Consider the following 26,372-nt stretch of genomic DNA (forward strand, 5'->3'; position numbering starts at 1 on the left):
ATTTGTCTTTAAAAATCATTTTATTGGGGGCTTGGACAACTCTTATCACAATTCATATATACATCCCTTGTGTTAAGCACATGTGTACATTTGTTGCCATCATCATTCTCAAAACACTTGCTTTCTACTTGAGCCCTTGGTATCAGTTCCTCATTTTTACCCCTCCCTCCCCAGCACCGCTTCCTCATATTTGTCTTTTTGTGATTGGCTAATTTCACTCAATATGATTTCTACATCTATCTTTGCCATGAGGCGCTTCGTGTTTGTGTGTGTGTGTGTGCAATTTAGTATTATTTTATATGTTCCTATCAGGTTTATCTATCCATTCTTCTACTGATGGGCATTTAGGTTGTTTCCATCGTCTTTCCATTGTCAACAGTGTTGCAATCAACATGGGTGTGCCTTTTTCTATTCACAGTATGACTCTTACTATTTTTAGGATGCATACCTAGCAGATGGCTGGATCGTCTGGAATTTCTAGTTCCTGTTTTTTGATGTAGCACCATATCAATGTTGACAGCAATTGTACAAATCACCAGCAGGGTATAAGTGTTCCAAGCTCTATGTAGCCTCTCCAGAAATTTTATTTTTGTGGGTTTTTAAAAAAAACTTGGCTGTCAATATCAGTAAGGTGCTTTCTCATTGTTGGTTTGATTTGCATGGACGGATAGGGCTCATGAGCATTTGTTCTTACGTATCTTGGCCCCTCGGATGTCATTTTTGGTGAACTGCCTGTTCATGTCCTTTGTCCACCTTTTAATTGAGTTATGCACTTTTCCTTTTTGAGGTGTTGCGGTTTTCTGTGTTGCTGTCAGGTGCCACTGAGTCATGGTGACGCTCGGCACACAGAGTACCACGCTGGTCCTGCCCCATCCTCACGACTGTTCTTCTGTTTGAGCCCATGGTTGCAGCCCCTGCGTCAATCCATCTTGTAGAGGGCCTTTTTATTTGTCACTGCCCCTCAACTAAGCATGAAGTCCCTTTCTAAGGACTGATCTCTCTTGATAATATGCCAAAGTAGTCTGCCCATCCCTGCCTCCAAGGAACATTCTGGTTGCACTTCTTCCAAGACAAATTTGTTCTTTTGACAGCCCATGGTGCTTTTCAGTCTTTGCCAGCACCATCATTCAAATGCATCAACTCTTCGGTGGTTTCCCTTATTCAATGTCCAATTTTCCCATGCATATGAGGCGATTGAAAATACCATGGCTTGACTAGGTGCACCTTAATCTTCAAAACATCACCTTGGCTTTTCAAATTTTAAAGAAATCTTATGCAACAGATTTACCCAATGCAATCCGTCATCTGATCTCTTGACTGCTGCTTCTGTAAGCATTGATTGTGAATCTAAGTGAGACGAATCCTCGATAACTTCAAGATTTTCTCTGTCTATCATGATTTTACCTATTGGCCCAGTTGTGAAGATTTTTGTTTTCTTTACATTGAATTGTAATCCACATTGAAGTCTGCAATCCTTGGTCTGCATCAGCAAGTGCTGCAAGTCTTCCTCATTTTCAGCAAGCAAGGTTGTGTCATCTGCATATTGTAGGTTGTTCATAAGGCTTCCTCCAAACCTGATGCTACATTCTTCTTCATATGATCCAGCATCTCTGATTTGCTCAGCACAGACTGTTCTTGATTTTAAACCATAAAGCATTCATTCCCCTGCGCTAGTCGCACAATTGCCTCTTCATCCACATTCAGCTTCTGCATGAGCAGATTTAAGAGTTCTGAAATGCTCATTTCTTCAAGACTATAGTTAACTGTGACACATACAATGGAATGCCTTTGTATGGTTTTGTGTAGATTTTGGAAATTAACCCCATTCCCATTATTTCATTGTCAACCCCCCCCCCTGCACTCATAGGTTTTCTTTTTTGCTCTTTTGATGCACATAAGTGTCTTATTTTGGTAGGTCCCAGTCATCTACTGTGTCTTCTACTGTGCATTTCCTTCATTATATTTGATAATGTGTTTATGGCCTGTATTTTGTCCTTGAGGGAATTTATTTGTCCTCATTTTTTTCATTGATAACTTTATAATTTTACCTTTAGGGACTTACATTTAGGCCTTTGGCCCATCTTAAGTTCCTTTTTGCAAATGAGTTGAGGCATTCATTCTTCTGCAGATGGAAATCCAATTCTGTCAGCACCACTTGTTGAAGAGATTACCTCTTCCCTATTTAATGATTTTTTAACCTTTTGCCAAAGATCAGTAGTCAGAGAGTGGATGAATTTATCTCTGTGTTCATACCAAAAGGAACAGACTTTGGAGATAGCCAAGGGCAAGTGAGGAAGGGGAAAGTGACGACTAGACAGGGTATGAGGGTTAACCTTTGTGTAATAGATGATAGTAACTCACAAGAGAAAGAAGGGTAATCAAGGAACAGATGAAGGGTCAACTTTTGGCAGGCACTGACTGGTAATTTAAACTGTTGAACACAAACTTTTTGGTTATTTACAACAAAAATGAGAAGAAAAAATCAAAGTGGATGTCAGAAAAAAATCCCTGAAACTTGCTCCTGAATGTAGTGTAGCTAAAGCAAATAGAAGAAATGGTGGTGTAAGATATGAAAATAAAAATAATTTATAATTTATCAAGGGTTCATGAGGGTGGGAGGGAGGGATAAAAAAGAGGAACTGATACCAAGGGAACAAGTAGAAAAAGCAGGTTTTGAAAATGATGATGGCAACGTATGTACAAATATGCTTGATATGATTGATATATATATCAATTGTTATATGAGCTATAGGAGCTCCCAATAAAATTATTTATTAATAATAATTAAAAATGTTGAAGCAAAACTGATGAACAGAAAATTTCAAAAGACAGCTCAAGAAGACAAGATAGAATATTAAAATGAAATGAACAAAAATGAAATGTATAAAAGTCTGGAGTCAGAAAGCCAAAAAAGAAGATTATACTCAATAAATTTCAAGTTGAAAGAACTAAAGAAAAAATTCAAGCCTTGAGTTATAATGCAGAAGGATTCTATAGAAAAATATTGAACAATGTAGGAAGAATCAAAGAAGATGGAGGGTGTACATAGAGTTACTGTACCCAAAAGAACTCACTGATATATGACCATCCAGAGGGACATATAAGCAAGAATCGAAGGTAATGAAAGAAGCCTAAGCAGCAGTGAAGGCCTTAGTGCCAAGTAAGGCTCTAGAGACTGATGGAAATGTTTCAACAAGCCGATGGAGTACTGGGAACACTAACTTGTCTGTGTCAAGAGATTTGGAAAACAGCGAGCTGTGTCACCAAGTGGAAGAGCACCATAGGCGTACTCATTTTGAAGGAAGGTGACATGACAGAATGGGAAATTATCAAACAATATCATTCATGACATATGTAAGTAAAATTTTGCTGAAGAAAATGTAAAAGGAGTTACAACGGTATGCTGACAAGAAGCTGTTAGAACGTCAAGCCAGCATGAGAGGAGGACACGGCACGAGGGAAGTCATTCCTTACAACACGTGCCTTCTGGCTGGAAGCAGAGACGGTCAGAAGGATGTTTACTTGTGGTCTATTGAGTATACAAAGACACTTAAAAGCTATGGCTATCAATTCACTTGGAAACTGCACATAAACCAAGAGGCAGTGGTTCAAACAGAGTAGGGTAATACCATGTATTTTAAAATCAGGAAAGGTGTGCATCAGGATTTACCATAGGATTTAATCTGTACACTGAGCAAATAAATGAGAAATTGGACTACCTGAAGAAGAATGCGGTATGAGGAATGGAGCAAATCTATTAAAAACCTGCAAAAAGCAGACTATTCTACCTTGCTTACTGAAAGTGAGGCGGACTTGAGGCACTTGCTGATGAAGATCAAGGATGGCAGCTTTCGGTATGGATGACAACTCAAAGGAAACCCCAATTCTCACAACTGGACCACATTATGAAAAGTGAAGAAAGAACTGAAATTGCCAAGAAGTTCATTTTACTTGAATTCACAATCCATGCTCCTGGAAGCAGCAGTCAAGAACTCAAGTGACGTATTGCACTGGCCAAATCGGCTGCACTACACCTCTTTAAAGTGTTGAAGCGCAAAGGTGTCACGCTGAGGACTACGGTGTGTGTGTAAAAGTTGGATATGAATAAGGAAGACCAAAGAAAAATTGATGCATTAAATTATGATGGTGGCAAAGAACATCAGATGTTCCCGAAGAACAAACAAGTCTGTCTTGGAAGGACAAATGGAAGGTTCCTTAGAAGTGAGGGTGGTGAGACTTTGTCTAAAGGACTTGGGACATGTCACTGTGAGGGAGCGACCAACCCCTGGAAAAGGACATGGTGCTAGGTAAAGTAGATGATCAGTAAAAAAGGGGAGCTGACCCCAAGAGTTCAATAGAAAGTAAACGTCTAGAAAAGAACGATGGCAACACATGTACAAATATGTCTGATACAATTGATGTATGGATTGTAACAAGAGTTGTAAGAACCCCCAATAAAATGATCTTTAAAAAAGAAAGAAAACTAAACATACCCCAGGTTCTGTGAAAGCAAAAATAAAAACCAAAAAAAAAAAAGTAACTGATGAAAAAGAGAAAAACCCTCACCAACATGGGTTGGCACAGTGGCTCCACCAAGCAACTGGCACATAACGAAGACTGAAGATGGCACAGGGCTGGGCAGTGGTTTCTTCTTTTGTGCACAGAGTTGTTTTGAGTCTGAACCCACCCAGCGGCACCTAACAACAACATATGGAGAAGACCCCCAGGAAGCCGAAGGTCACTGGAAAACTCCACAGTTGGATTTCATACATCAGCAGTGAGCAATCCACAGAGGAAAGTAAGGAAACAACATTAGGAGCACCTGAATGTCCAGGAATACAAATAGAGAACGTGAAAAACGTGTCCCCTGTGAGTAAAACATCCCTGAAAGAAAATGAAGATCTAAATCAGTCATAGCACACTGGTGTTTCAGGGGTAGGATTCTCACCTTTCACGGGGGAGACTGGGTCAAAATGAGGAGCAAGGAAACTCAACACCAGACAAGGCCTGGATGTTATGGAAGTTTGCATGCTTCTCTATTATTTTCAACAGGTTTCTGGAGTGCTTTTCAACTACGATTCTCTAGAAAGGCAGGTCTGATGATCTACTTCGGGAAATGACTCGAGGGAACTCACAATGGCCGTGTCTACAACCAGTCATGGGGATGACACAGGACTGGACGGTCAGGGCTTCTTCCGATGTGGCGGGGTTGCCGTGATGACTCACTCCCTAGCAGTGGATTTGGAACAATAAAAAGGTGCCCTAGTGGCACAGTGGTTGGGGCAGTGGACTCCTGACTGCAAGGTCAGCATTTCAGACACGTGGGTCACTCTGCAGGAGAAAGATGAGACTGCGCCTGTAAAAATGTCGTCTTGGAACCCCAAAGGGTAGTTCTACTCAGTTCTAGATGGCAACGATACTGAGAATAAAACTCAACAACACAGTGCTTCTAGAGTCCTACAAGAACTTACCATAAATGTACTGGTCTAAAACAACAAACGCCTATAGTTCTGAATCTAGAATTCTGAAGTTAGTCTTGTCAGCTGTTGTAGACTTGATTACAGCTCACAGCCAACCCCAGATGTTCCCAAAGAGACCTGCTCCGCAGGATTTTCTCAGCTATAAACATCATGGAAGCAGATCACTAGGTCTTTTCTTCCACGGCACCTGTGGGTGGGTTTGTCACCCACCTTTTGTTGAAGAAGAGAGGGAAAACCATTGGCATCACCGAACTCCAAACCAAATCCATCGCTACTCTGTTGATTCTGACCCATGGCAACCCTAGGACAGAAACGAACTACTGCCAAAGGCTTCCACGGCTGCCATCTTTATAGAAACAAACGGACAGTTCCTTCTGCCCGCCGAGTGGCTGGTGGGCTTGAACTCGCACTCTTTCAGCGAGCAGCTGTGCTGTGCTACCTCACAATGGCTCATGGCGTGGAATCCAGTGGTTGACAGAGCTGTGCTTTTCCCGGAGGCTCGAGGGAAGGTCTGTTACCTTGCTTCCTCAGTACCGAGGCCAGTGTTCCTTATATAGGTTTTCACTTGGAGGTGGGTGGGTGGGGTTTCCTTCAGCCTAAGCCAGGCCCATAACATCTGCTCTCTTGGACTGTTTCTGCTCTGTCTCAGATGTCATTCCGCCTCTCTCTTATAAAGGATCCTGGCAATTCCATTGGGCCCACTCAGATAACTCAGCATCTTTCCCCATCTCAAGATCCTTAGCTTAATCACATCTGGGTAGACACTTTCCCACATAAATAGTCACAGGTTCCAGGGATTAGAACATCCGTGTCTTTAGAAGCCAAAGAACACGTGTCTCTTCACACCCCACCTATCTCCTCATCATCCTAAACCCTCTAAACTGGAGCTCCATTGCGCTCTCTGTGTTCCTTAAATACACCATACCTCCTTCACCACGTTGCCAGGAGCAGCCGAGTTCTTCCAACTTATAGCAACTCTGTGTACACAAAACAAAACATTGCCAGCCCTGCGTCTTCCTCACAAGGGTTATGTTTGATTCCATTGTTGAAGACACCTCACATATGGCGTGAAACAAAAGAATCTGAATTCCCCAGGGTAACCTGGAGGAGAGAGCAGAACCAGGACAGCTAGGAGCTGTGTTGGTCAATGTGTTCCGGGAGAGAAGCCTTGGCTGATAGGGGTGAGGTGAAGTGACTTGAGGCTATCCCCAGCTGCCCGTGAAATCCTCCTTAAGTCTGATTGCTCCCCAGGACTTTTTTGTAAGTGTGCAAGAGCTGGATTCTGGTCCAAGAGGCTGTGAAGTGAACAGGGACAACCTAAAGACCTGGGGCAAAGGGGGGACCAACATGTACAACAGGCCTGGAAGAAGTGGCCCAGGAGAGCCTATAAGGTAACAGGACCCAACATCACTTATCTTGGTCCTCCGACTTCACCCCAAAAGTAGTGTTCCGAGAATCCAAACTGCCCACCACCTAGCTGCAGAGGGGAACTTGGTAGGGGGAGATTATTCATTTTGGGCTGCCGAGGATTATATGCCCAAATGGTGACTTACAGCTGTAGACAGTCGTGAAGCCAGTGTCATTTCCAGGTTCCCCTTCAGACCCACCAGGGGCGGCACCAATGTCATGAGCTCTTTCACCTCCACAAACACAGGCCAGTACTGGTGAGAAAGAACAAGGAGATCAAGACACATGCAGATACTGGCCAGAGAAGGCCATTCCTTGAGAGTTACTTCTCGTTCCCTAAAAATGAAGAACTAAGATGAAGGAGTTTCTTAAATAGTTGCAAACTAACAACAACATAATGATAAAACTGTCAATCAAGTGGTAGCTCCATGACAACTCCTTGTGGATGTAGCATTGTATTAGAGCAAAATCAAACAGAGATGATTTCTGTTTGCCCCTTGTCTTTCCTGCTTGCCGGGATCAGGGTCAGCCTCTAGGCGTGGCCCCTGCTATGCTTCCACTGACCTTGGATCTACATAACTCTGCCACCTCGGGCTTGTGATCTCAGCTTCATTTTTCACCTGCAGCTCCAGGAGTCTGAAGAGGGCCCTGTCTAGTATTGGAGGGATAGACTTGAGGTGAATTGGGTTGGGGTGGCTTACTGATGCAAAGTTGTTCCTTGATAAAAAGTTTTTTTCCTTTTATATGTCACTGGTTTGTTTCTCTAGACCCAGCTTAACACAGTAGCAGAATGGACCCACAATATGCTATCTTACAAGTGACATACCTTACATACAAGGCAAGAATAGAAAATAATGTATCAAGTTCATGTCAATCAAAGGAGTGGCAATATTGATTTCTGATAAAATAGACTTTAATGCAAAACCCCAGTATTAGAAGTAAAGGAGGACATTATTAATCAAGGTGGCATTGAACAAGAAGACATAACCATAATTAATATCTATGCATTCAATAAAAAGCCAAAATACATGAATAAAATTCTCAAATAGTTTAAGAGAAAAATCGATAGCTCTACACTAATACTAAGAGACTTCAACACACCACTTTCAATGAAAGATAAAACAACTTGAAAGAAACCCTATAAAGACACACAAGAACTGAACACAATCAACCAATTCGACCTTGTCGACACATATTGAAAACTCCTCCCCACAGCCCAACAGATATTCTTCCCCAGTGAACACAGACCATTCCCTAGAATAGACCATATGTTATGCCACAAACAGGACACTGCAAAGCATCTTTTTAGATTACAATGTTATAAAAACAAAAACATGAAAACTGAATAACCACCTGCTTAACAACTACTGTGTAAAAATATTTTAAGGGGAAATTAAAAAGTTCTTTGAGTCAAATGAAAACAAAAATACAATATACTAAACCTTTATGATAGCACAAAAGTGTGGTGAAGAAAGCTGATGGTGCCCAGCTATCAAAAGATACAGTCTCTGGGGTCTTTAAGGCTTGAAGATAAATAAGCGGCCATCTAGCTCAGAAGCAACCAAGCCCACATGGAAGAAACACACCAACCTGTGTGATCACGAGGTGTTGATGGGATCAGGTACCAGGCATCTAAGTCCCAGAACAAAATCATACCCAAGGTGAATGGTGGGGGCATGGAGTGGAGATCCAATGCCCATATGTAGACAATGGACATCCCCCTACAGAGGGGTCACAGGGAAGAAATGAGCCAGTCAGGGTGCAGTCTAGCACCGATGAAACACACAACTTTCCTGTAGTTCTTTGGTGCTTCCTTCTTCCCACTATCATGACCTCAATTCTACCTTACAAATTAGACCAGAACATGCACACTGTTACAGACAAGGACCCCCAACACAGGGAATCCGGGATAGATAAGCCCCCAATGAGAGTAGAGATACCAGGAGTGTTAGGGGAGAGGTAATCAGGAGAAAAGGGGAATCAATCACAACAATCAACCTAAAACTCCCCTCTTGGGGGATGAACAGAAAAGTGGGGGTGATGGAGAATGATGTAAGATACAGAAATAATAATCTATAACTTATTAAGGGTTCACGAGGGAAAGCATGCGGGGGAAGAAGGGGGAAGAAATTGGGAGCTGATTTCAGGGGCTCAAGTGGGAAGAGAATATTTGAAAATGATGAAGGCAGCATATGTGCACATGTGCTTGACACACTGGATGAATGTATAGATTGTGATAAGAGATGTAAGAACCCCAAATAAAAGTATTTAATAATAATAATAAATGATAGCACAAAGGCAGTACTCAGAGGGCAATTTATAGCAATAAATACACACATCGTGAAATACCAAACACGTCTCTTTCTGTGCTAAGAGCAGCCATGATTCATGGCCCTTAGAAGCATATTAAATGCGTAGTTATCCTAAAGCATTGGATGCTGGACAAACTGACTGGTATGTTTGCTCCTTTTCTGCTCACCGGATCGCACAAGCCGAGATAATGTCCCCCACTGATCATTTTCTTAAGAAACAGACTTAAGTGTGCTCTGACAGGAGATAAAGTTAAAAAAAACAAACATGTGGTTCATTAAGATTGATGACAAGGTCTGAATTGATATAGCCTACTCTGCTGGTTTTGTGGATGTCATTAACATTGGCAAGACCAGAGAGAATTTCCACCTGCTCTATTACACCAAGAATCACTTTGTTGTTTGTTATATCACCTGAAGAGGTGAAGTGCAAGTTGTGCAAAGTAAAGAAGACCGTTGTAGGCGCAAATGGAATCTCTCATCTGGTGACCTATGATGTTTGCACCATCCGCTATCCTGCATCTCTCAGCAGAGTGAATAATACAATTCAGATTGATTTGGAGGTTGAAAATATTACTGATTTCACCAAGTCCAACACTGGTAAGGTGTGCATGGTGACTGCAGGCGTGACCTTGGTAAAAATTGGTGTAATCACTAGTAGAGAGAGACATCCTGACTCTTTTGATGTGGTTCATGTGAAAGATGCCTTTCCAATATTGTCATTATTGGCAAAGGTAACAAACCATGGGTTTCCTTCTCTGAGGAAAAAGTATCCATCTCAGCACTGCTGAAGAGCAAGACAAGACACCGGCTGCCAAATAGAGCAGTGGGCGAAATGATTTCTAGGTTGTGTGAATGAAGAGATCTTTAAGACATTAAAGCATAATCTTTTTTAAAAAATGAAAGAACTGAAACATACACCTGAAACCAACATCTCCAACAAACAGAAAACGAGCAGCAAAAGATGCCTATAGCCATCAAAGAAAAGAAATCATAAAGATCAGAGCAGAAATTAATGGAACAAGAACTAGAAAAGCAACCGAAAGACTCAACAAGACAAGAAGTTGGTTCTTTGGAAGGATTAGCAAAATGGGCAAACCACTGTAAAGCTAACAGAAAGAAAGAATGAGAAGATGCAAATAACATGAATAAGAAGCAAAAGGGTTAGCATCGTAACAGAACAAAACTAAAAGTATGGCAGACCACTATGCAGATCCGTACTCCAACAAACGAGAACACCTAGACGACATGGCATATTTCTAGACACACTTTACCTATGTAAATTAGCACCGAGTGAAGTAGAATATCCGAGAAGATCCATAACAAAAGAAGAAAACAAATAGATCATTAAAAAAAAAGTTCTGGTCCAGACAACTTTGCTGGAGAATTCTATCAAACATTCAGAGAACTGACATACTATAAAGATTAACATATGAAAATATTAACATAAATACATAGTTATGAATATTTTATAGTACTTACCCTAGACAATTGATTGAAGAACAGTTAAAATTTATTTTATTTTTATTTTTGATGTTTTTAGAGCATATATTTATTTGCTGACTAGGTTTTCTACTTAGTGCCGCACTCCCCTAAATTGTAAAGTTTAAGGAGCGTAAGGAGTCTGTCAGTCTTGTCCGACACCTTATCCTAAATAGCTCATAAACTGGCTGACACATTAAAAAAAACCACCAAAATTTAAATTAAGATGACACAGCTGTAAACATCTATTTATTAGAATTTTGGAATGTACAAAGTACAAGTCTAGGAAAATTAGAAGTCATCAAAAATGAAATGGACTACATTAAGATTTATGTCCTAGACAATAATGAGCTGAAACCGGCTGGTACTGATCATTTTGAATCAGACAATCCTCAGGTTTACTCTGCTGGGAATGACAAAGTCAAGGGAATAATGGCATTGCATTCATTACCAGAAAGGACATTTCAAGATCCATCTTCAAATACAATGCTGCCTATGAAAGAATAACATGCATACAAGGAAAATCCAATCAATACAACTATTAGTCAAACTGATGCACAAACCACTAAAGCCAATGATGTAAAAAGTGAAGAATTCTACCATGTCTTCAGTATGAAATTGAAGAAATACGCAATCAGGATGTACTGTTAATGACAGCTGATTGGATTTTGGAAGTTGGAAACAAAAGGAAGGAACAGTAGTTGGAAAATATGTCATTGGTGATAGAAATGAAGCTGCAGTCCACATGATAGAATTTTGCAAGACCAACGACTTCTCATGGCAAATGATGACTACACACATGAACATTTCCAGATGGAACACACAGAAATCAAACTGACTACATCTGTGGGAAGAGATGATGGAGTAGCTCATTATCAGCAGCTAAACTGAGGCCAGGGGCCGACTGCAGAATGGATTAATCACTCCTATAAGAAAACGAAAACAAGTCCACACTAACCAAAACACAACCTTGGGTCTATCCCACCTGAACTTCAGAACGTCTCAGGAACAGATGTGATACACTGAACATTAATGACAGAAGGCTTGATGAGCTGTTGGGAGCACACCAAGAACTTCAAACATAAAGAAAGCAAAAGGTCACTAAAAAAGACAAGAACGAAAGAAAGATCAAAGTGGATTTCAGAAGATACTGAACATTTCCCTTAATCATAGAGTAGCTAAAGCAAATGAAACAAATGATGAAATATGAGTTGAACAGAAAATTTCAAAGGGCAGCAGGTGAAGACAAAGTAAAAGTATTATGATGTACAAATACCTGGGGTTAGAAAATTAAAAAGGAAGAAATTGCTCATCATATCTCAAGCTGAAAAAAACTGAAGAAAAAATTCACACCTTGAGAGTTGCATTATTTAAAGCTTCTACGTGTAAATTATGGAACGATAGAGATAGCATCAAAAGAAGATAAAGGGAGTACACAGAGTCACTATGTCAAGAAGAACGCATCAACTTTCAACCATTCCAAGAGATAGCAGATGATCAAGAATTGATGCTACTGACGGAGGAAGACCAAGCTGCTCCACAGGTACTGGCAAGAAAAGAAAAGCTCCAAGAATTGTCAGAATCCCAACTGATATGTCTCAATGTGCCGATGACGCACTGGAAGCACTCATCCACCTATACCGAGAAATTTGGAAGACTGACTGGAAGAGAACCATATTTGTGCTCATTCCAATGAAAGGCGACCTCACGTAATGCAGAATTTATTGAACAATATCATTTATAGCACACGCAAGTAAAATTTCACTGAAGCTAATTCAACAACAGTTGCAGCAGTACACTGACAAGAGCTGGCAATTCAGAAATCCAGGCTCTATATTAGAAGAGGACATGGAACAAGATGGATCATTGCAAATATCAGCTGGATTTTGACTCAAAACAGGGAATACCAGAAAAATGTTTCCTTATGTTTTACTAATTAAGCAAAAGCATTCTACTGGGTGGACCATAAACAACTCTGGATAGTATTGAGAAGAATGGGGACTCTAGAACACTTAGCTGTGCTCATGCAGAACCTGCACATGGATCAGGAGGCAGTTGTGCAAATGAGGAAATACTGCTAGGTTTCGAGTCAGGAAAGTAACAGGTTTTCACCTGTCAACAGGTGCCCTGGTCTCAGCCAGGGGTATCTCATCGCTTTGTGCAGAACCCAGCCTCTCCCAAGCCCTTAGTCATGGCTCCACCGGTTCCCTCTCCCAACCTGAAGTCAGTGAAGTCTCTCTTTCTGTCATACATGCCAGGCCATGGGCTATCTGTTCTTTGCTGCTTCTGTGTGAGTGTAACTTCAGTGACTTGGAAACTGGATAAGCCATCTTGTGTCCTGCCTCAGTATCTTGGCTCGTGTGGTCCCCTCTCCCATGAATTTCCTTTCTCAAGACTTTGTTCCAACATCACCTCTTCCATAAATTCTCTCTGACTCCCTTCCCCATTTGGTCTTCGGTGGCTATCCCTCGTCTGTGCTCCCATAACCTACACCTGGGACCACTTCATCCGTGGCAGAGAGCCCGTGCCTTGAGGTCATTCCCCAGGAGGGAGGTGCCTGGGGGCAAGGACCCTGTAGCGTTCACTCACTTCTGTCCTTCTGGCCCAGTTCTTGGCATGCAGTAGGGATGCAGCATGCTGTCTGCTGAATAAACAGGGGAGGTGAACTGTGGTGAAACGATGGAAATAGCATATCCACAGCGTGCTCTGCTGTCACCAGCTGAGTAACCAGCACAGAACCATGCGTGAAAACACATGTTACCAAGTGAGAAAGTCCATTCTGGGGCATGGTCTTTACTGGTGAGTTACAAGCCTCCGTTGATAGACCGGTCATAGTTAAGGTCATTTGGCAGAAGCAGACTTAAAAAACATACAGAAGGGCCGAGAACTAGCAGTGGGAAGTGACAGGTTTTTAGAGACCTGACAAAATGAAACAGTGGCCAGGACCTGTCCCTAGGTCTGCAGATTAAGCTCCCTCAGGTAAAAATGAGAAGCTTGGGCTTCAGAGCAGTTCATAGCTAGTTGAGTTGATTTCATTGAATGTTACTAGTGCATAACAGCCCCAGCGATAGTCTCCTCTTCCTTCCCCTCAAATGGCACCAACCTGAAGCCAAGGGACCGCCCAAGGCGTGCTGGCCTCCTTCTCTAGCCTGAGTCCTCCATGCAGCCCATCCTTATTAAGCCAACGTGAGGCCCTGCTGGCTTCCTCATCCTGGTGTTTTCTACTTCACAGCTTGTGCGGCTACAAAGGCTGAGGAGTGCAGACCCAGCTTTGTAAAGGCGGCTTCCCCAAGCACGCTGCAGGCTAGAACTGGGTCTACCTCCAATGCCCCAGTAGACCAGGATGACCTTCTCGGTGGTCTTCTAAGACAAAGATCATGAAGGACAGCAGTCTGCCTTCCTTCAAGTTGAACTTCTTCGATGAGACTCCTAGTGCCGCCTTCATTCAACAACTCTACCCAACTCCACCCGGTCTGAGCCCAGTCCTCCTAACCTACGGCCCAAATGACCTGCTTTGGCCGGGCCAATGAAAACAGAGAGGAAGGAGGAGAGCCTTCTCACACCCTCAAACATGAGCAGCTATGGATGGACGGGGTTAAGAAGCCAGAAAAGGGTGGAGGTGTTCAAAGCTAGGCTCCAAAGGAGACAGGGGAGAGATGACACACTCAAAGTCCTCCCTTTTGGATTTTTCCATGGCTCAGCATTCACAGGAAAGTCCAGAGGGAGAGGCACACTCTTGGAATGGCTCCCCACGATAAGCACAAGCTATTGTGGGATTATAAAGAGACTTCCCCCCAGCTTTGTCTCCCTCAGAGACATATCAAACATTAGAGGCTATTTGCTAGCATATGGTGGGAGGTCAGATGCTTAGAGACATTCTCCCTGAAGGCAGTCAGTTGCCAGACTACTGTCTGGTACCATCATGGTAGGCCTCATCCTCCCTGCTGTTAAGGACAATGGGTTACTTCTCCCTAAAGGCTTGTGACCATTAGCTTGGTTCCTGTAAGTGGGGTTTACACCCTACTGATAATGGTTTCTATGGTGGACCAGAGAACAGGTCAAACCTGCTCAGTGACATCCAAAGTTAGTCTGTCATCCTGAATCTAGGATCTGCCCATCTTTTGACATTTATACCCCCAACTCCTCTTCTTCCTATTGCCTGTATATCCCTAGATGGTCCCCTCATTGCTGTATAACCGATAGTGCAACCCCTTCCTGTGACGTATGTCTTTACCTGTAATTGGGGGGCTTGCACTCCCCTCAAAGGTATATAGGCCTGGGTGAGCAATAAAGAGTGCTCTCGGGCTCCCCCCTTAGGCCTCTTGTTGGTTCCCCCTCTCCTCTCCTGTCCTCACTCCCCGATTCCCTTTCCCCTTGTCCTCCTTCCCCTCCCCCCTCTCCCCGTGGACCACCAAGCGGACCACCAAGCAGGGCTGAGGTGAGCATGCCGCCATGAAATGTGTATGACTCCATTACTTCTGTCTTTTATCTCTCATGCTCTCGATGACTTTATTATAATATTTATATATCGCAACCATACAATTGTGCCTATCGAACCCATGATTAGTTGTGGGGGGCTGGCATTTCCCCCACAAGCTATCTATAAGACAAGCTGGCTCTCACAGTATGGGCTGCCCAACCCCCAGAGGTGGTGAACATCTAATCCACTTCAGGATGCTTTTGGAGGCGGCCTGCTGGGCAGCCATCTAGCACCCCGGCAGCGATTGGTCTCAGTGGATGCTGCTCACTCCTCTCCAGCTCTAAGACAGGCACACCGGGGACTCTGGAAAGTCACAGCTCAGAGGACACTTCCCATGCTTCTCTCACTGCCATCAGGTCGATGCCGACCCACAGCGACCCTCCTACAGGTTTCCAAGTCTCCTACGGAGCCGCAGGTGACTTCAAACTGCTGACCATACAGATTTCAGCCCAACTCATCACCATTACATCACTAGGGTTCCTTATCTATGCTGAGAGATACAGAATTTTATATAGGAAGGGTACCATGGACTGACAACGAAACAGAGCATTATACACAGCCTGGTCCTACTCACCTAATACTGATATGCACGGAGAACATTTGCCCTGGTAGCTATGCACCGAGATGCGAGCAGCAGAGAGAGTATGCGTGCCCACGTCCTTCATGCAGTCGCTGCAGCGATGCGCTCAAACACAGGGGGGCACATTATGAGGGGGCACAGGACCTGGAAATGTGTCCTTCCGTGCACATAGGCTGCTTGAGTGGGAACAGACTCAAGGGCACGTAACAACAGCCTTTACACATTATTTTTTCTAATTTACGAAGACACAGCACACGAGGCCTGCAACAAATCTCTACGTGGACTCACAGAGAAAGCCCTCAATGATCCGAACAATGCTAGCTGAACCCAGGGCAGGAAGAGTGTGTGCAGCCTGTTTCCCCAGCCAGTACCCTAAAGGCCTCTCTGGCCTCGATGGTCACGGCTCCTTGTCTGCCTGAACAAGCCCGGACCTTGGAACATTTTCTTTCCCTTGAAGAGTCACCTCAGATTTAGGAATGGGCACATCACAGTGTCGCCCCCACAGTGTGATCATACCGAGCTGCATATTTACCTGAGTGCCCACATTGACAGAGGAGAAAACTGGGGCATGGAGCGTTTAAACCCCAGGACTAAAGTCCTTCTAATTAATTAATTAGTTCAAGTTCATTGTAAGGAAAGTCATTTGACCTCTGGGGCTAACAGGTGAATGCACTGGCTGAACATCAGAGGTCATCAGCGCTCTGGGTGCCCTGTGAATTATAGAAATGTCAGCACCCATCATATCCTGCATCTGGCACCATTGATCCTGGGGATCCCAGAGGAAGGCAGGTTCAAGGTTCTCTCTCAGCCCCCTCTGCCCCTCCCCTGGGAATGCCTCACATCCTCCAGACCTGTCCTGCCCTGTTTAGTGGTACCAGGAGGCCCTGGCTACACCTACCCCGCCTACCAAGACCTCCAGATGCCTTTCAGACCCCAAATACATACTTGCACTGTATTCATCACCAGGCCAGCTGTCATCATGCCCAGGCCAGAAAGGAGAATGGGCACCACGATCTGGCAAGCAGTAGTGAGCGCCTTCTCGGGAAAGACTCCATAGGGGGACCGGATGAGCTGACAAGTGAAGCCCCTTAGCTTCTTCCCCTGAAAGCAGAGCTCCAGGTGCAGCTGGGTTACCCCCATGATCAGACTGCCGGCCTCATTCCTAGGAACAGAAACGAAACCGGTTCGAGAGCACCTCCCTAGGAGTCTGAGTCCAGAAGCAGCCTGTCTTCTCTTCTCCACACCCACACCAGGACTCTCTTCTTGAGCTATGCCCACAGAGAGAGGAGTGCCAGTCAGCCTTGTGGAAGGCTCCAGACCCTCCTTCAGGCAGTGGGAATGGGGAGTGAGGGACAAGGCCCGGTGTGCATCAAAGCCTCCTTAGGAGACTCCCACCAACGCATGCTGTTCACTCCCCGCAGATTAAGTTTCCTCAGATAGTGGTCCCTTGCTAGCCAGGAACATCCCCTGTAGGCACGCTGTGAGAAGGCTCACTGTGCCTCAGCACTGACCTTGACATTATTCCCCAGCCTTGTAAACCGCCTCAGGCTGGGTGGACAGAGCAAGAACCCTTGTGGAGCCTGCTCTTGGAAGCTGTCCACATGGAGGCTCACAGTCTGCCTGCACTACGCTCATGCCCCAGGCAGCCTGGGACGAAAAGATCTCCAGCCGGAAAGAATCTATTCCTTCAGACCAGGTACAGAGCTCAGTGAATTCTCCCACAGCCCCCCAAAAGGAGGCTAGTAGTCACCTTGATGTGGGTTTTCAGGATCTCATCTCAACGGGAAGCGACTATGGTCACAGAAGAAACACAGCCCCATTCTCTCTAAAGAGCCTAGAAAACCTGCTTCCAAAGAATCCCTCATTTTCTAAACCGCCCCGACGCCCTGTGGATCACCACTTGAATGAGAGGAGTGCCTGGACACCACCTGTGATTCCAGAGTTTGACTGCTGGGTGTCAGGTGTGCCAGCAACAGGGTGCCCAGGCCTGGACGCAAGAAGAAGCCATCATCAAGGTCACAGCCAGCAGGGTCCAAAGCTGAGGGTCCATACTTGCCGCCTGCTCCCTTTGGGTTTGTCCCTGGTCTAGGCCTTACCCCTGTTCCGACATCATCACCTTCTTAGGCAATATATCTGATGCAGATCACATCTGCATCCTTAGCCTGGAGTTCAAGCCTGTTATCAGTCTAGAGCAGTGGTTCTCAACCTTCCTAATGCCATGACCCTTTAATACAGTTCCTCATGTTGTGGTGAGCCCCCCAACCATACAGTTCCTCATGTTGTGGTGAACCCCCAAGCATAAAATTATTTCAGTTGCTACTTCATAACTGTAATTTTGCTACTGTTACGAATTGGGTGATCCTTGTGACAGGGTGGTTCCACCCTTACTGGGGTCACGACCCACAGGTTGAGAACTGCTGGTCTAGAGTTAAGTTCTACTGCCCAGCATAAGCTAACTCCCTTCCTCACATACTTCCTCACAACTTCTCCAATAATTGTTATGCAAAACCTCTTACGAACATCTTTGCCAGGCCTTTCATGCATGCATTCTCAGTTAATATATTTGGCTCCTCAAGAGGCCATGGTCATAACCTCTGTTGACACTATTTCCATGAAGAGCTGATATTTCTGTTCCTTCCCTCTCATCTGTGACTGCCTGGCCAGTAGAATACAGTGGAAGAAACACTGTCTCAGCCAGTTTTAACATGCAGATCTAAAAAACTTCCTCTTCTTAGAATATGAGATGCTCACACTTAAAACCTAGCGCCCATTTTATGAGAAAGTCCAACCACACAGAGAAGCCACGTGTAGCTATTGCAGCCCGCAGTCCCAGATGAGCTCCCAGTCTTTTAAATAAACTGCCTTGGGTTGGACAGAGCCAATGTCAGACCATCTTACCTGTGTACAGAGAAGATTATAAACATTTTTGCTGACTCCTAGCCAGGTGCTCTGATGGCATAGTGGGTTAGCCTGGCACTGCAATAGTTTGAAACCACCAGCCACTCTGCAGGAGGATGGGTCTTTCTACTCTTGCAGAGATTCACTTTTGACTCATAATAACCCTTTAAGACAGAGTAGAATTGCCCTTGGGGGTTTCCAAGACTGTAAATCCTTATAGGAGTAGAAAGAGATTTGGCCAAACTGCAGATTCGTGATCAGATAATGTTTGTTTTTTATAAAGCAACATTATAATGGGCTAATGGCCCCCTTCATTTTACTTATTTCAGAAACATCAATAATTCTCACAAATCCTTTTCCAGTTCAGATCCATCCTGAGATTTCAGGATACATATTTAATGTCCTGATAGACAGGGACAAGTACCTGATACTGAACTAATCTTTCATGACTGGTTTTTTTTTTCTAAACCAACCATCCCACGTTTTCTGCTTTGATGAACGGCTGTTCAGAAACCTAAGCCAACAGAGGGACAGCCTCCTCTTTAGGACTTTCCAATTTCCAGGTCAGGGAATAACATTTCCATTCCTGAAAGTCACAAATCAATTTCTTGAAGCACCTATAAAAAACTTTTAAAAATAGTTTTAACTTTTTATATTTGAATTAGGTGAAGATATACAGAGCAGATCATTTGTGATGTAATAATTCATATTTTGTTTCACATCATTCTTTACAATCCCCAAAGGTAACACCACTGATCCCACTTTTCTTCCCATTTCTCTTCTTTAACTAAGCCTACTGAACTTTGTCCTTGGGTGAATGCTGCTTGTTTGAATTCAGATGGCTGATTATTAGATAGAGTGGGTACCTCACCCCCTCAATGTGATTGATCCATTAATAGACATGGTTATTTTGTGGCTGAAAATGGAGATGATAAGCCTTTTTAGACCTGAAGACTGAGTAGGGACCAGAGTCTCAGGGTTCCACATTCTTTATGTATGTGAACAGAAAGCCTGGTCACTGTTGTGATTCTGAGGTCTAGTCTGCGTTTTTCTTTCACTCTGTCCAGGACCTAATGGGATCCTTTTCAGAGCAGTTGGTAACAGTACTCGGGCACCATCTAGATCTTCTGATCTCAGTGCTGTGGAGACGGATGGCCAGCAACAAATTCCCTCACGGTATTTGCTTATGTTTGGTCCGCTAGGCTAGTGCATTTGCGTATGTCCCATGTGCTTTTCTATTTTCATCACTCTTTGGTGAGTGGAGTACAGAAGGTTAAAGATAGACGCCTGGCTTGAACTGTTAAAACTTGTCAGCAGATTTTCCCTAGGATGTATGCTGGGTCTGATCTTATTCATTTTGGGGTTGTAGTGGGGTTTTTTGGTACATATTAAGGGGTATCTCAGGAGTATTGTGTCGTTGGGGTCATCCTCTTGAAGTTGTGGTAATTGTTTTTGGGTGCATGAAAATCAGGACTGATGAGCCTATAGAGTCAGAAAGTGGGCTAAGAGTTGGGGGGGAGGAGGGCTCAGAGGTGGTAGTGGGGTGAAGGGATGATGTCAAGGGGTCCATCTAGAATAGGAATGTTTGGAAACTGATTGTGGTAGTAAATGTACAATTATGATGGACGTGATTGAAATATGAATGATTTGATATATGCATTAATCCCAATTAAAAATAAATTTTAAAAAGGAATGAAGTTGGAGATCTATGATAGAAATTGGCAAGACTAATGACAACATAAACAGTGACTGCTCATGTGGACCTCACCAGATGGAATACATATGAATCAAATGAACTACATCTATGTGCAGAGACAATGGAGAAACTCAACTCCTCAGTCAAAACAAGGCCAGAGCTGTGGAACAGACCATCAATTACTCATTTGCAAGCTGAGTAGCTAAAGCAAATGGAAGAAATGAAGTAAAAGAGTGAACAGAAAATTTCAAAGAGCAGCTCAAAAAGACAATAAAAAGTTGTATAATGAAATGTGCAAAGACTCTAGGTTAGAAAGCCAAAAATGAAGAAAGCACTCATTATATCTCAGGCTGAAAGAATTGAAGAAAAAATTCAAGCTTGAGCTGCCATACTGAAGGATCCCATGGGCAAAATACTGACTGGTGCAGGAATCATGAAAAAAAGGTAGAGGCAGGAGAAGTAAAAGATTATAGAGTCACTGTACCAAAAAGAATTGGTCAACGTTCAACAATTTAAGGAGGTAGCACAAGATAAAAAAAAAAAAAAAACACCCCAAAGACATTGAAGGAAAATGTCCAAGCTGTATTGAAGACAGTATAAAAAAATACGGCTCCAGGAATTGATGAAATACTGATTAAAAATGTTTAAAGACACCGACGAAGCACTGAGAGCACGCACTATATGTCAAGAAATTTGGCAGACAACTACCTCTCCATAACTGACTGGGAAAGATCCACATTTACGTCCATTCCACAAAGTGACGGTAGAAGCTGTCACATCAACAGAGAGTTGTCAGAAATTTAAGACATAGAAAAGACATGGAAAAAGGGACTCCACTGCAGACATCGGGTGAATCTTGGTTGAAAGCAGAGAATCCTAGAAAGACGCTTCCTTGTGTTGTGCTTTATGGACTATGCAAAGGCATTCAACTGTGTGGATCATCATAAACGATGGATAACACGCACAGCATGGGTATTTCAGGACACTTAATTGTGCTCCCAAGGAGCCTACACATGGAGTGAGAGGCAGTCATTCACACAGAAAAAGGGAACATTGCATGGTTTAAATTCAAGAAAAGTGTGCATCAGGGTCGCCTCCTTTTACCATACTCATTCCATCTACATGCTGAGCAAAAACTCAAAGAAGAACTCAACGTCAGGAGTGGAGGAAGGCTTATGAACAACCTGCGATAAGCAGATGACACAACCTTGTTTGCAGAAAGACTCAGTACACTTGCTGATGAAAATCAGAGCTTTCTGTATGAACTGCAACTCAATCTAAAAAACATAAAATCCTCACAACTGGACTCATAGACAACGTGGCTCCACAATCAACACTCATGGAAGGAGCAGTCAACAAGTCAAATGACGCAGTTCATTGGACCAACCTGCTTCACAAGACCCCTTTAAACGGTTCAAGAACAGAGGCGGATCCAAATCAGTGGATGAATGGCTTCAGTTTTCTAGCAAGGGCACAGGGAACGCTATCATTCTGAGGCCTCTGTGACAATGAGAGAGTTAAGGCAGAGGATCTGCTGACCTCCGTACTTCTTCCACATCAATACTACTCCTTCTGCTTTGCCTACATCTGACCCTCTTTGATCTCAGCCACTGTCAATAGGAAAGATAGGGCTGGTAGTGGCTTACACTAGTCTTGAGTAGTGCTATAGATGGAGCTGTGCTCCTACCCCCACCTCACAAGGATGTGTCAGATTACTCCATCTTTCACTGCCATTGAGCCAACTCGGACTCGTAGCCACCCTGTAGTACAGGATAGAACTGCCCCTGTAGGGTTCCAAGATGGTAACTGTTTGTGGGAGTACAAAGTCACATCTTTCTCTTGCAGAACGACTGGTAGATTTGAACTGCTGACCTTGAGGTAAGCAGTCCAATACCTAACCGCTATGCCACCAGAGTTCAGTATTATGTGAGTATCCTCCATTTGGAGAATTGATGTAATTATCTGTGTTGTAAAGTCTTACCTCTCTGCCTTGGTGGTAATGTTAGGTAAGTGTTGGACTGCTCACTGGAGGTTGGCAGTTCAAATTCACCAATTGCTCATCGGGACAAAGATGAGGCTGTATACTTCTGTAAATACTTACAGCCTTTCAAGCCCTATATAGGGTCACTTTGAATTGGAATCAACTCAGTGGCAATGGGTTATAGTTATGGATTACGCTATGATGCTAATGAGATAAAAATGTTGATGAGGAAGGATGAAATCTATAGGATGAGATTGTACATTGAGTCAATCTCTTTTGAGAAATTCCAAAGATTCAGTAAGTGGGCAGAAAGGGAATGGACCTGACTACCATCAGGAAAGATGAGATAGCAGCACAGCATGAGTCCCTGACCTGCGAACCATCCAGACCCAGGGGATGGTTGATACCCAAGCACATAAAGATCACGTGGATTATCAAGCCCACGAATATTGAAAGGAGACACGGACCTTCCCGCGGAGCCCAAAGAGAATGAGAACCTTTCCCAGGAGTTGGTACCCTGAATTTGGACTTCTGACCCCCTTATATGGGAGAGTGTATTTTTGCTTGCTAAAGCCATCCATTTACGGTATTTGTTAGGGCAAAGCTAGATAACCAGGACAGGTAGTACCCCTTCTAGACAGGACTCCGGAAGAATGTGATGCCGAGAGGAGCGGGCTCTAACTGAGAATAATAATATGGTGCATGTGTTAGATATGTAATTTTTCTGTCTGAGATTCTGATGGGGTCCTGCTTCCTCTCAGAGAGTGATGACAATATGACACCAGATGCCCAAGCCGAGGATGGCACCCCTTAGGAAACAGTGATCGACAGGAGTGGGTATTTGATCTCAGAGGAGCAGGCTAAAGTCAATTTTGGTGATTGATATTTATGAAGAGTGAAAACACTACTTTTCTAAGAGTACCTAGACTAAAAGTTGACAGCCAAGGACCTGTCCCCATTAGAGAGAACAATCGTGTATGAAAAATGACATAGTGCTGAGAGATAGAGTTAGCATCTTATTATTATATAAGCACCTAGATTAAGCTATGCCTGAAATCCAAACTATCACATATTTCAATTCTTTTTTTTTTTTAATTTTTAAGCAAAAGGGAAGAAATTTATTGGAGCCTATACGGGAAACCCTTGGGGGGGGGGGGTCCAGCATACCCTACTGTGTAGGCATGCCCAGCAAAGAGTCATACCATTCACTGTACCCCCATGTCCCAGAGGGACTCCCCTTGAGCCAAGCCCCACATATTTCAATTCTATAAGATAAAAAAATTATTTAAAATTAAACTCGGTTAAGTTTCATTTCTGCTATCAGTAACTAGAAGAAAGCTGGCCAGTAGAAAACAAAAATTTTGCAGGGGGCGGTGTTGGAGGGTGGATCCTTGCCCTTCCTTGTGTCTTTTAAATGAAACCCAATGTGTAGCTGCCAACTTTAAAGGTTGATCTTGTACAGTCTCCCTACGACCACCATCCCACTTGTTCCCTGTTACCTGGAAATAGTTCAGAAGCACGCCAGCCACGGAGAGCCCAAGGCCTGCAAACACGAAGGGTAATGTGACCTCAGCACCAATGGAGAGCGTGGTCTCCCTGCTGGGCTCAGTGCCCAGCTGTTTGGGAGCCACCCGTTGGCTCTCAGGACCCTTCCACCGTCCATCTTCTGAAGTTGCAGAGGGCGTTTCTGGACTAACTATCTGTGGCAGCCCCGGCTCCTCTGGCTTGCCAAAGCCCTCTGACCTCCGAAGCCGAGCCCCTGCTCTCTCCATCCAAGCACAGTTGAGCTTCTGGCAGCCTTACCCTAGAAGACACAAAGCAACAGGCATTGTAGAAAAGAATTCATGACTCCCAAAGTGTCTATAATGAGTCCTGGAGGCATAGTGTTACCATGTTGGGCTGCTACCGGACAGCAGTTCAACACCACCAGCTGTTTCTTGGGAGAAAGATGAGACTCTCTACTTCCACAAAGACTCGAAATCTTGGAAACCCACAGGGGCTGTGGTAGTTACATAATCTGTTGTCAATTTGAGACTTAAGAGTGAAGGAGTTTAGTCTGTCAATCAGGTCACAGCTTGATGAACTCATTTGGAGGCACTAAAGAGAGAGATAAATAGCTCGCTGGAGGCAGAACACAGACACACTCCCTGAAAGACATGCTTGCTGACAAGACACGTAGCTATGCTAGAGCCCAGGCGCTTAAGGAGCCACATGGAGACCCCTGCCAGTGCTGAGATGCTCTACTGCCACTGGATCCACAAGACTTTCCACTCACTGGCCTGTGATCTTCTTGCATTCCGCATCATTGCATGTTTCATGAGTCTGAAGAGGACTTGATAGATTGGTATTGGACATATGGGCTAATATTGGACTTTTGGACTCGATCTGGATATGGCTGGGATGTGTTCTCAATATTCAATTGCTCTTGTACATAAAGCTCTTTCGTATACACATATGAGTGTTTATGAATTTTCTCTAGTCTACCCAGACTAACACGGGGGCAGTTCTATAGGGTTACTATGAGTCAGAATCGACTCAATGGCAGTAAGTAATGATAGTAAAAGGTCTGTCTGTTAGGTTTTCTCCGGTTAGAAATACCTCAGTCCTTGGCTCTGCATGAGGAAGAGTTCCTGCTGAAGCCTGGTTTGTGATCTAAGTGGGTTTTTATAAAGGGTAAGAATTTCAGGGTTTACACAGGTACCCTCAGGGCACTTCACACCCACATGTGGAAACCTGAGGCCAGAGGAACCCTGGAAAAGAGGACCCTCGGCTGGGCAGCTGGTCAAGGTACTGCTTGATCCCACTGGCTGAATTAAGCCCACCTGGCCTAGATTGAGGCCCACCCAGGTGTACTGCCTATCTAGGTGTACCGCCCCCACCTAGCTCAGAGCCCGAATGTAAGCATGCCTTCTACCTTTATGACTGGCTGGGCTCCCCTGATTCTCTGCAGCAACCTCCTGTAGGGGCGCCTTGGCATAGAGAGAGACAACTCCCTCTCTGGCTACTTAACATATCCTGTACCTCCTCAGACCCTTATCCAACCAGAGGCTGGCATTGTGCCAGCTGATTCGTAACCACTAACTCAGCTTCTGCTCTGCACGGCCCCTGCAGCCTCAAATTTGAGGCTGAATACCTATACAGACAAGGACATACATCCACATGTGTCAGACGTTAGTCAAAAGGACACTGAAAATATTTCCTCTGTGAAAATTAGAAAACCCTTGAAGTGGTCAGAATGAACATTTCAGAAGTCTGAAAGCTAAGCAAAGCCTTGGAGCAGAACGAGAAACAGTAATGACAAAAGCAAAATGACACAAAACAAAAGAACCTGTTGAATCTTAGTAAGAGCACTGAGTTTGGTGGCTCCTGAAATTTGTAGTGGCCTTGAAAATAAACAGCCTGCACTGGGAGTGAAGTCCAGGAGCCTGGAGGGCAGAATAGGGCAGCTCCTTCGGTGCCTCCATCCTGGAGAACTGCATGTGGCTGATCCGTTGGCTGTGTCGCTGGAAGTCTTCACCTACTGAGTTGCTAGTATTTGACCTGGTTTGACGTTTTCATGGTGGAAAAAGCGTTTTCTTTGGAGGCTGTGTATTGTAAACAATTATATTTGAGTTCATAGTTGCTTGAGGGAGTGGATATTAAGGTTTAAAACAACAACAAAACTAACCAAAAAGGTCAAAAGGTAAGGCTGGGCCACAGCTCTGGCTAGTTAAAAGACCACACACAGGTGTAGGATTGTATTCGCCAGGGATTGGGAACATGCCCATGAGAGACGGGAGAAGGCCCTAAGATCCACATGTGGCTGATCTGGAAACACTTCACAGCAGCACGTGAACAGTGGAGACTAACGCCTGTTTGTTCACCATCTGAACGAGGTTTGAAAGCATGCCCCAGGAGCTCAGAGATGGGCTGGTGTCGTGATGGTGTCCAAGGACCTCATTAATAACTGATTACTAAGGAGAGACTTGTTTAAGGGTCACAAACAACAAAGAATAGAGACTTTAAAGACTAGGTGTAGAAAAGTCACTAAATTAGCATACAACAACGGCAACGACTATG

The 26,372-nt window shown here is 43.9% G+C and overlaps 1 protein-coding gene across 5 annotated transcripts in view; it reads right to left on the reverse strand.

Moving 5' to 3' along the window:
* The window catches only part of SLC41A3 (solute carrier family 41 member 3), a 73,534-nt gene that overhangs the window by 34,000 nt on the left and 13,162 nt on the right, over window positions 1-26,372 (reverse strand). For 3 of the 5 annotated variants that reach the window (XM_075550247.1, XM_075550248.1, XM_075550246.1), the window contains exons 2-3: window positions 23,813-24,117; window positions 7,034-7,141 (exon numbers count right to left, since the gene is read on the reverse strand). In XM_075550247.1, the coding sequence (XP_075406362.1) occupies window positions 7,034-7,141; window positions 23,813-24,085 (381 nt within the window). In that variant the 5' untranslated portion in view covers window positions 24,086-24,117. Of the gene's footprint in view, window positions 1-7,033; window positions 7,142-16,683; window positions 16,879-23,812; window positions 24,118-26,372 lie in introns of those variants that run through there. The other 2 variants (XM_075550249.1, XM_075550250.1) reach the window with 2 other exon arrangements.

This window comes from Tenrec ecaudatus, chromosome 5 (assembly GCF_050624435.1).
Source record: "Tenrec ecaudatus isolate mTenEca1 chromosome 5, mTenEca1.hap1, whole genome shotgun sequence".
Lineage (NCBI taxonomy): Eukaryota > Metazoa > Chordata > Mammalia > Afrosoricida > Tenrecidae > Tenrec > Tenrec ecaudatus.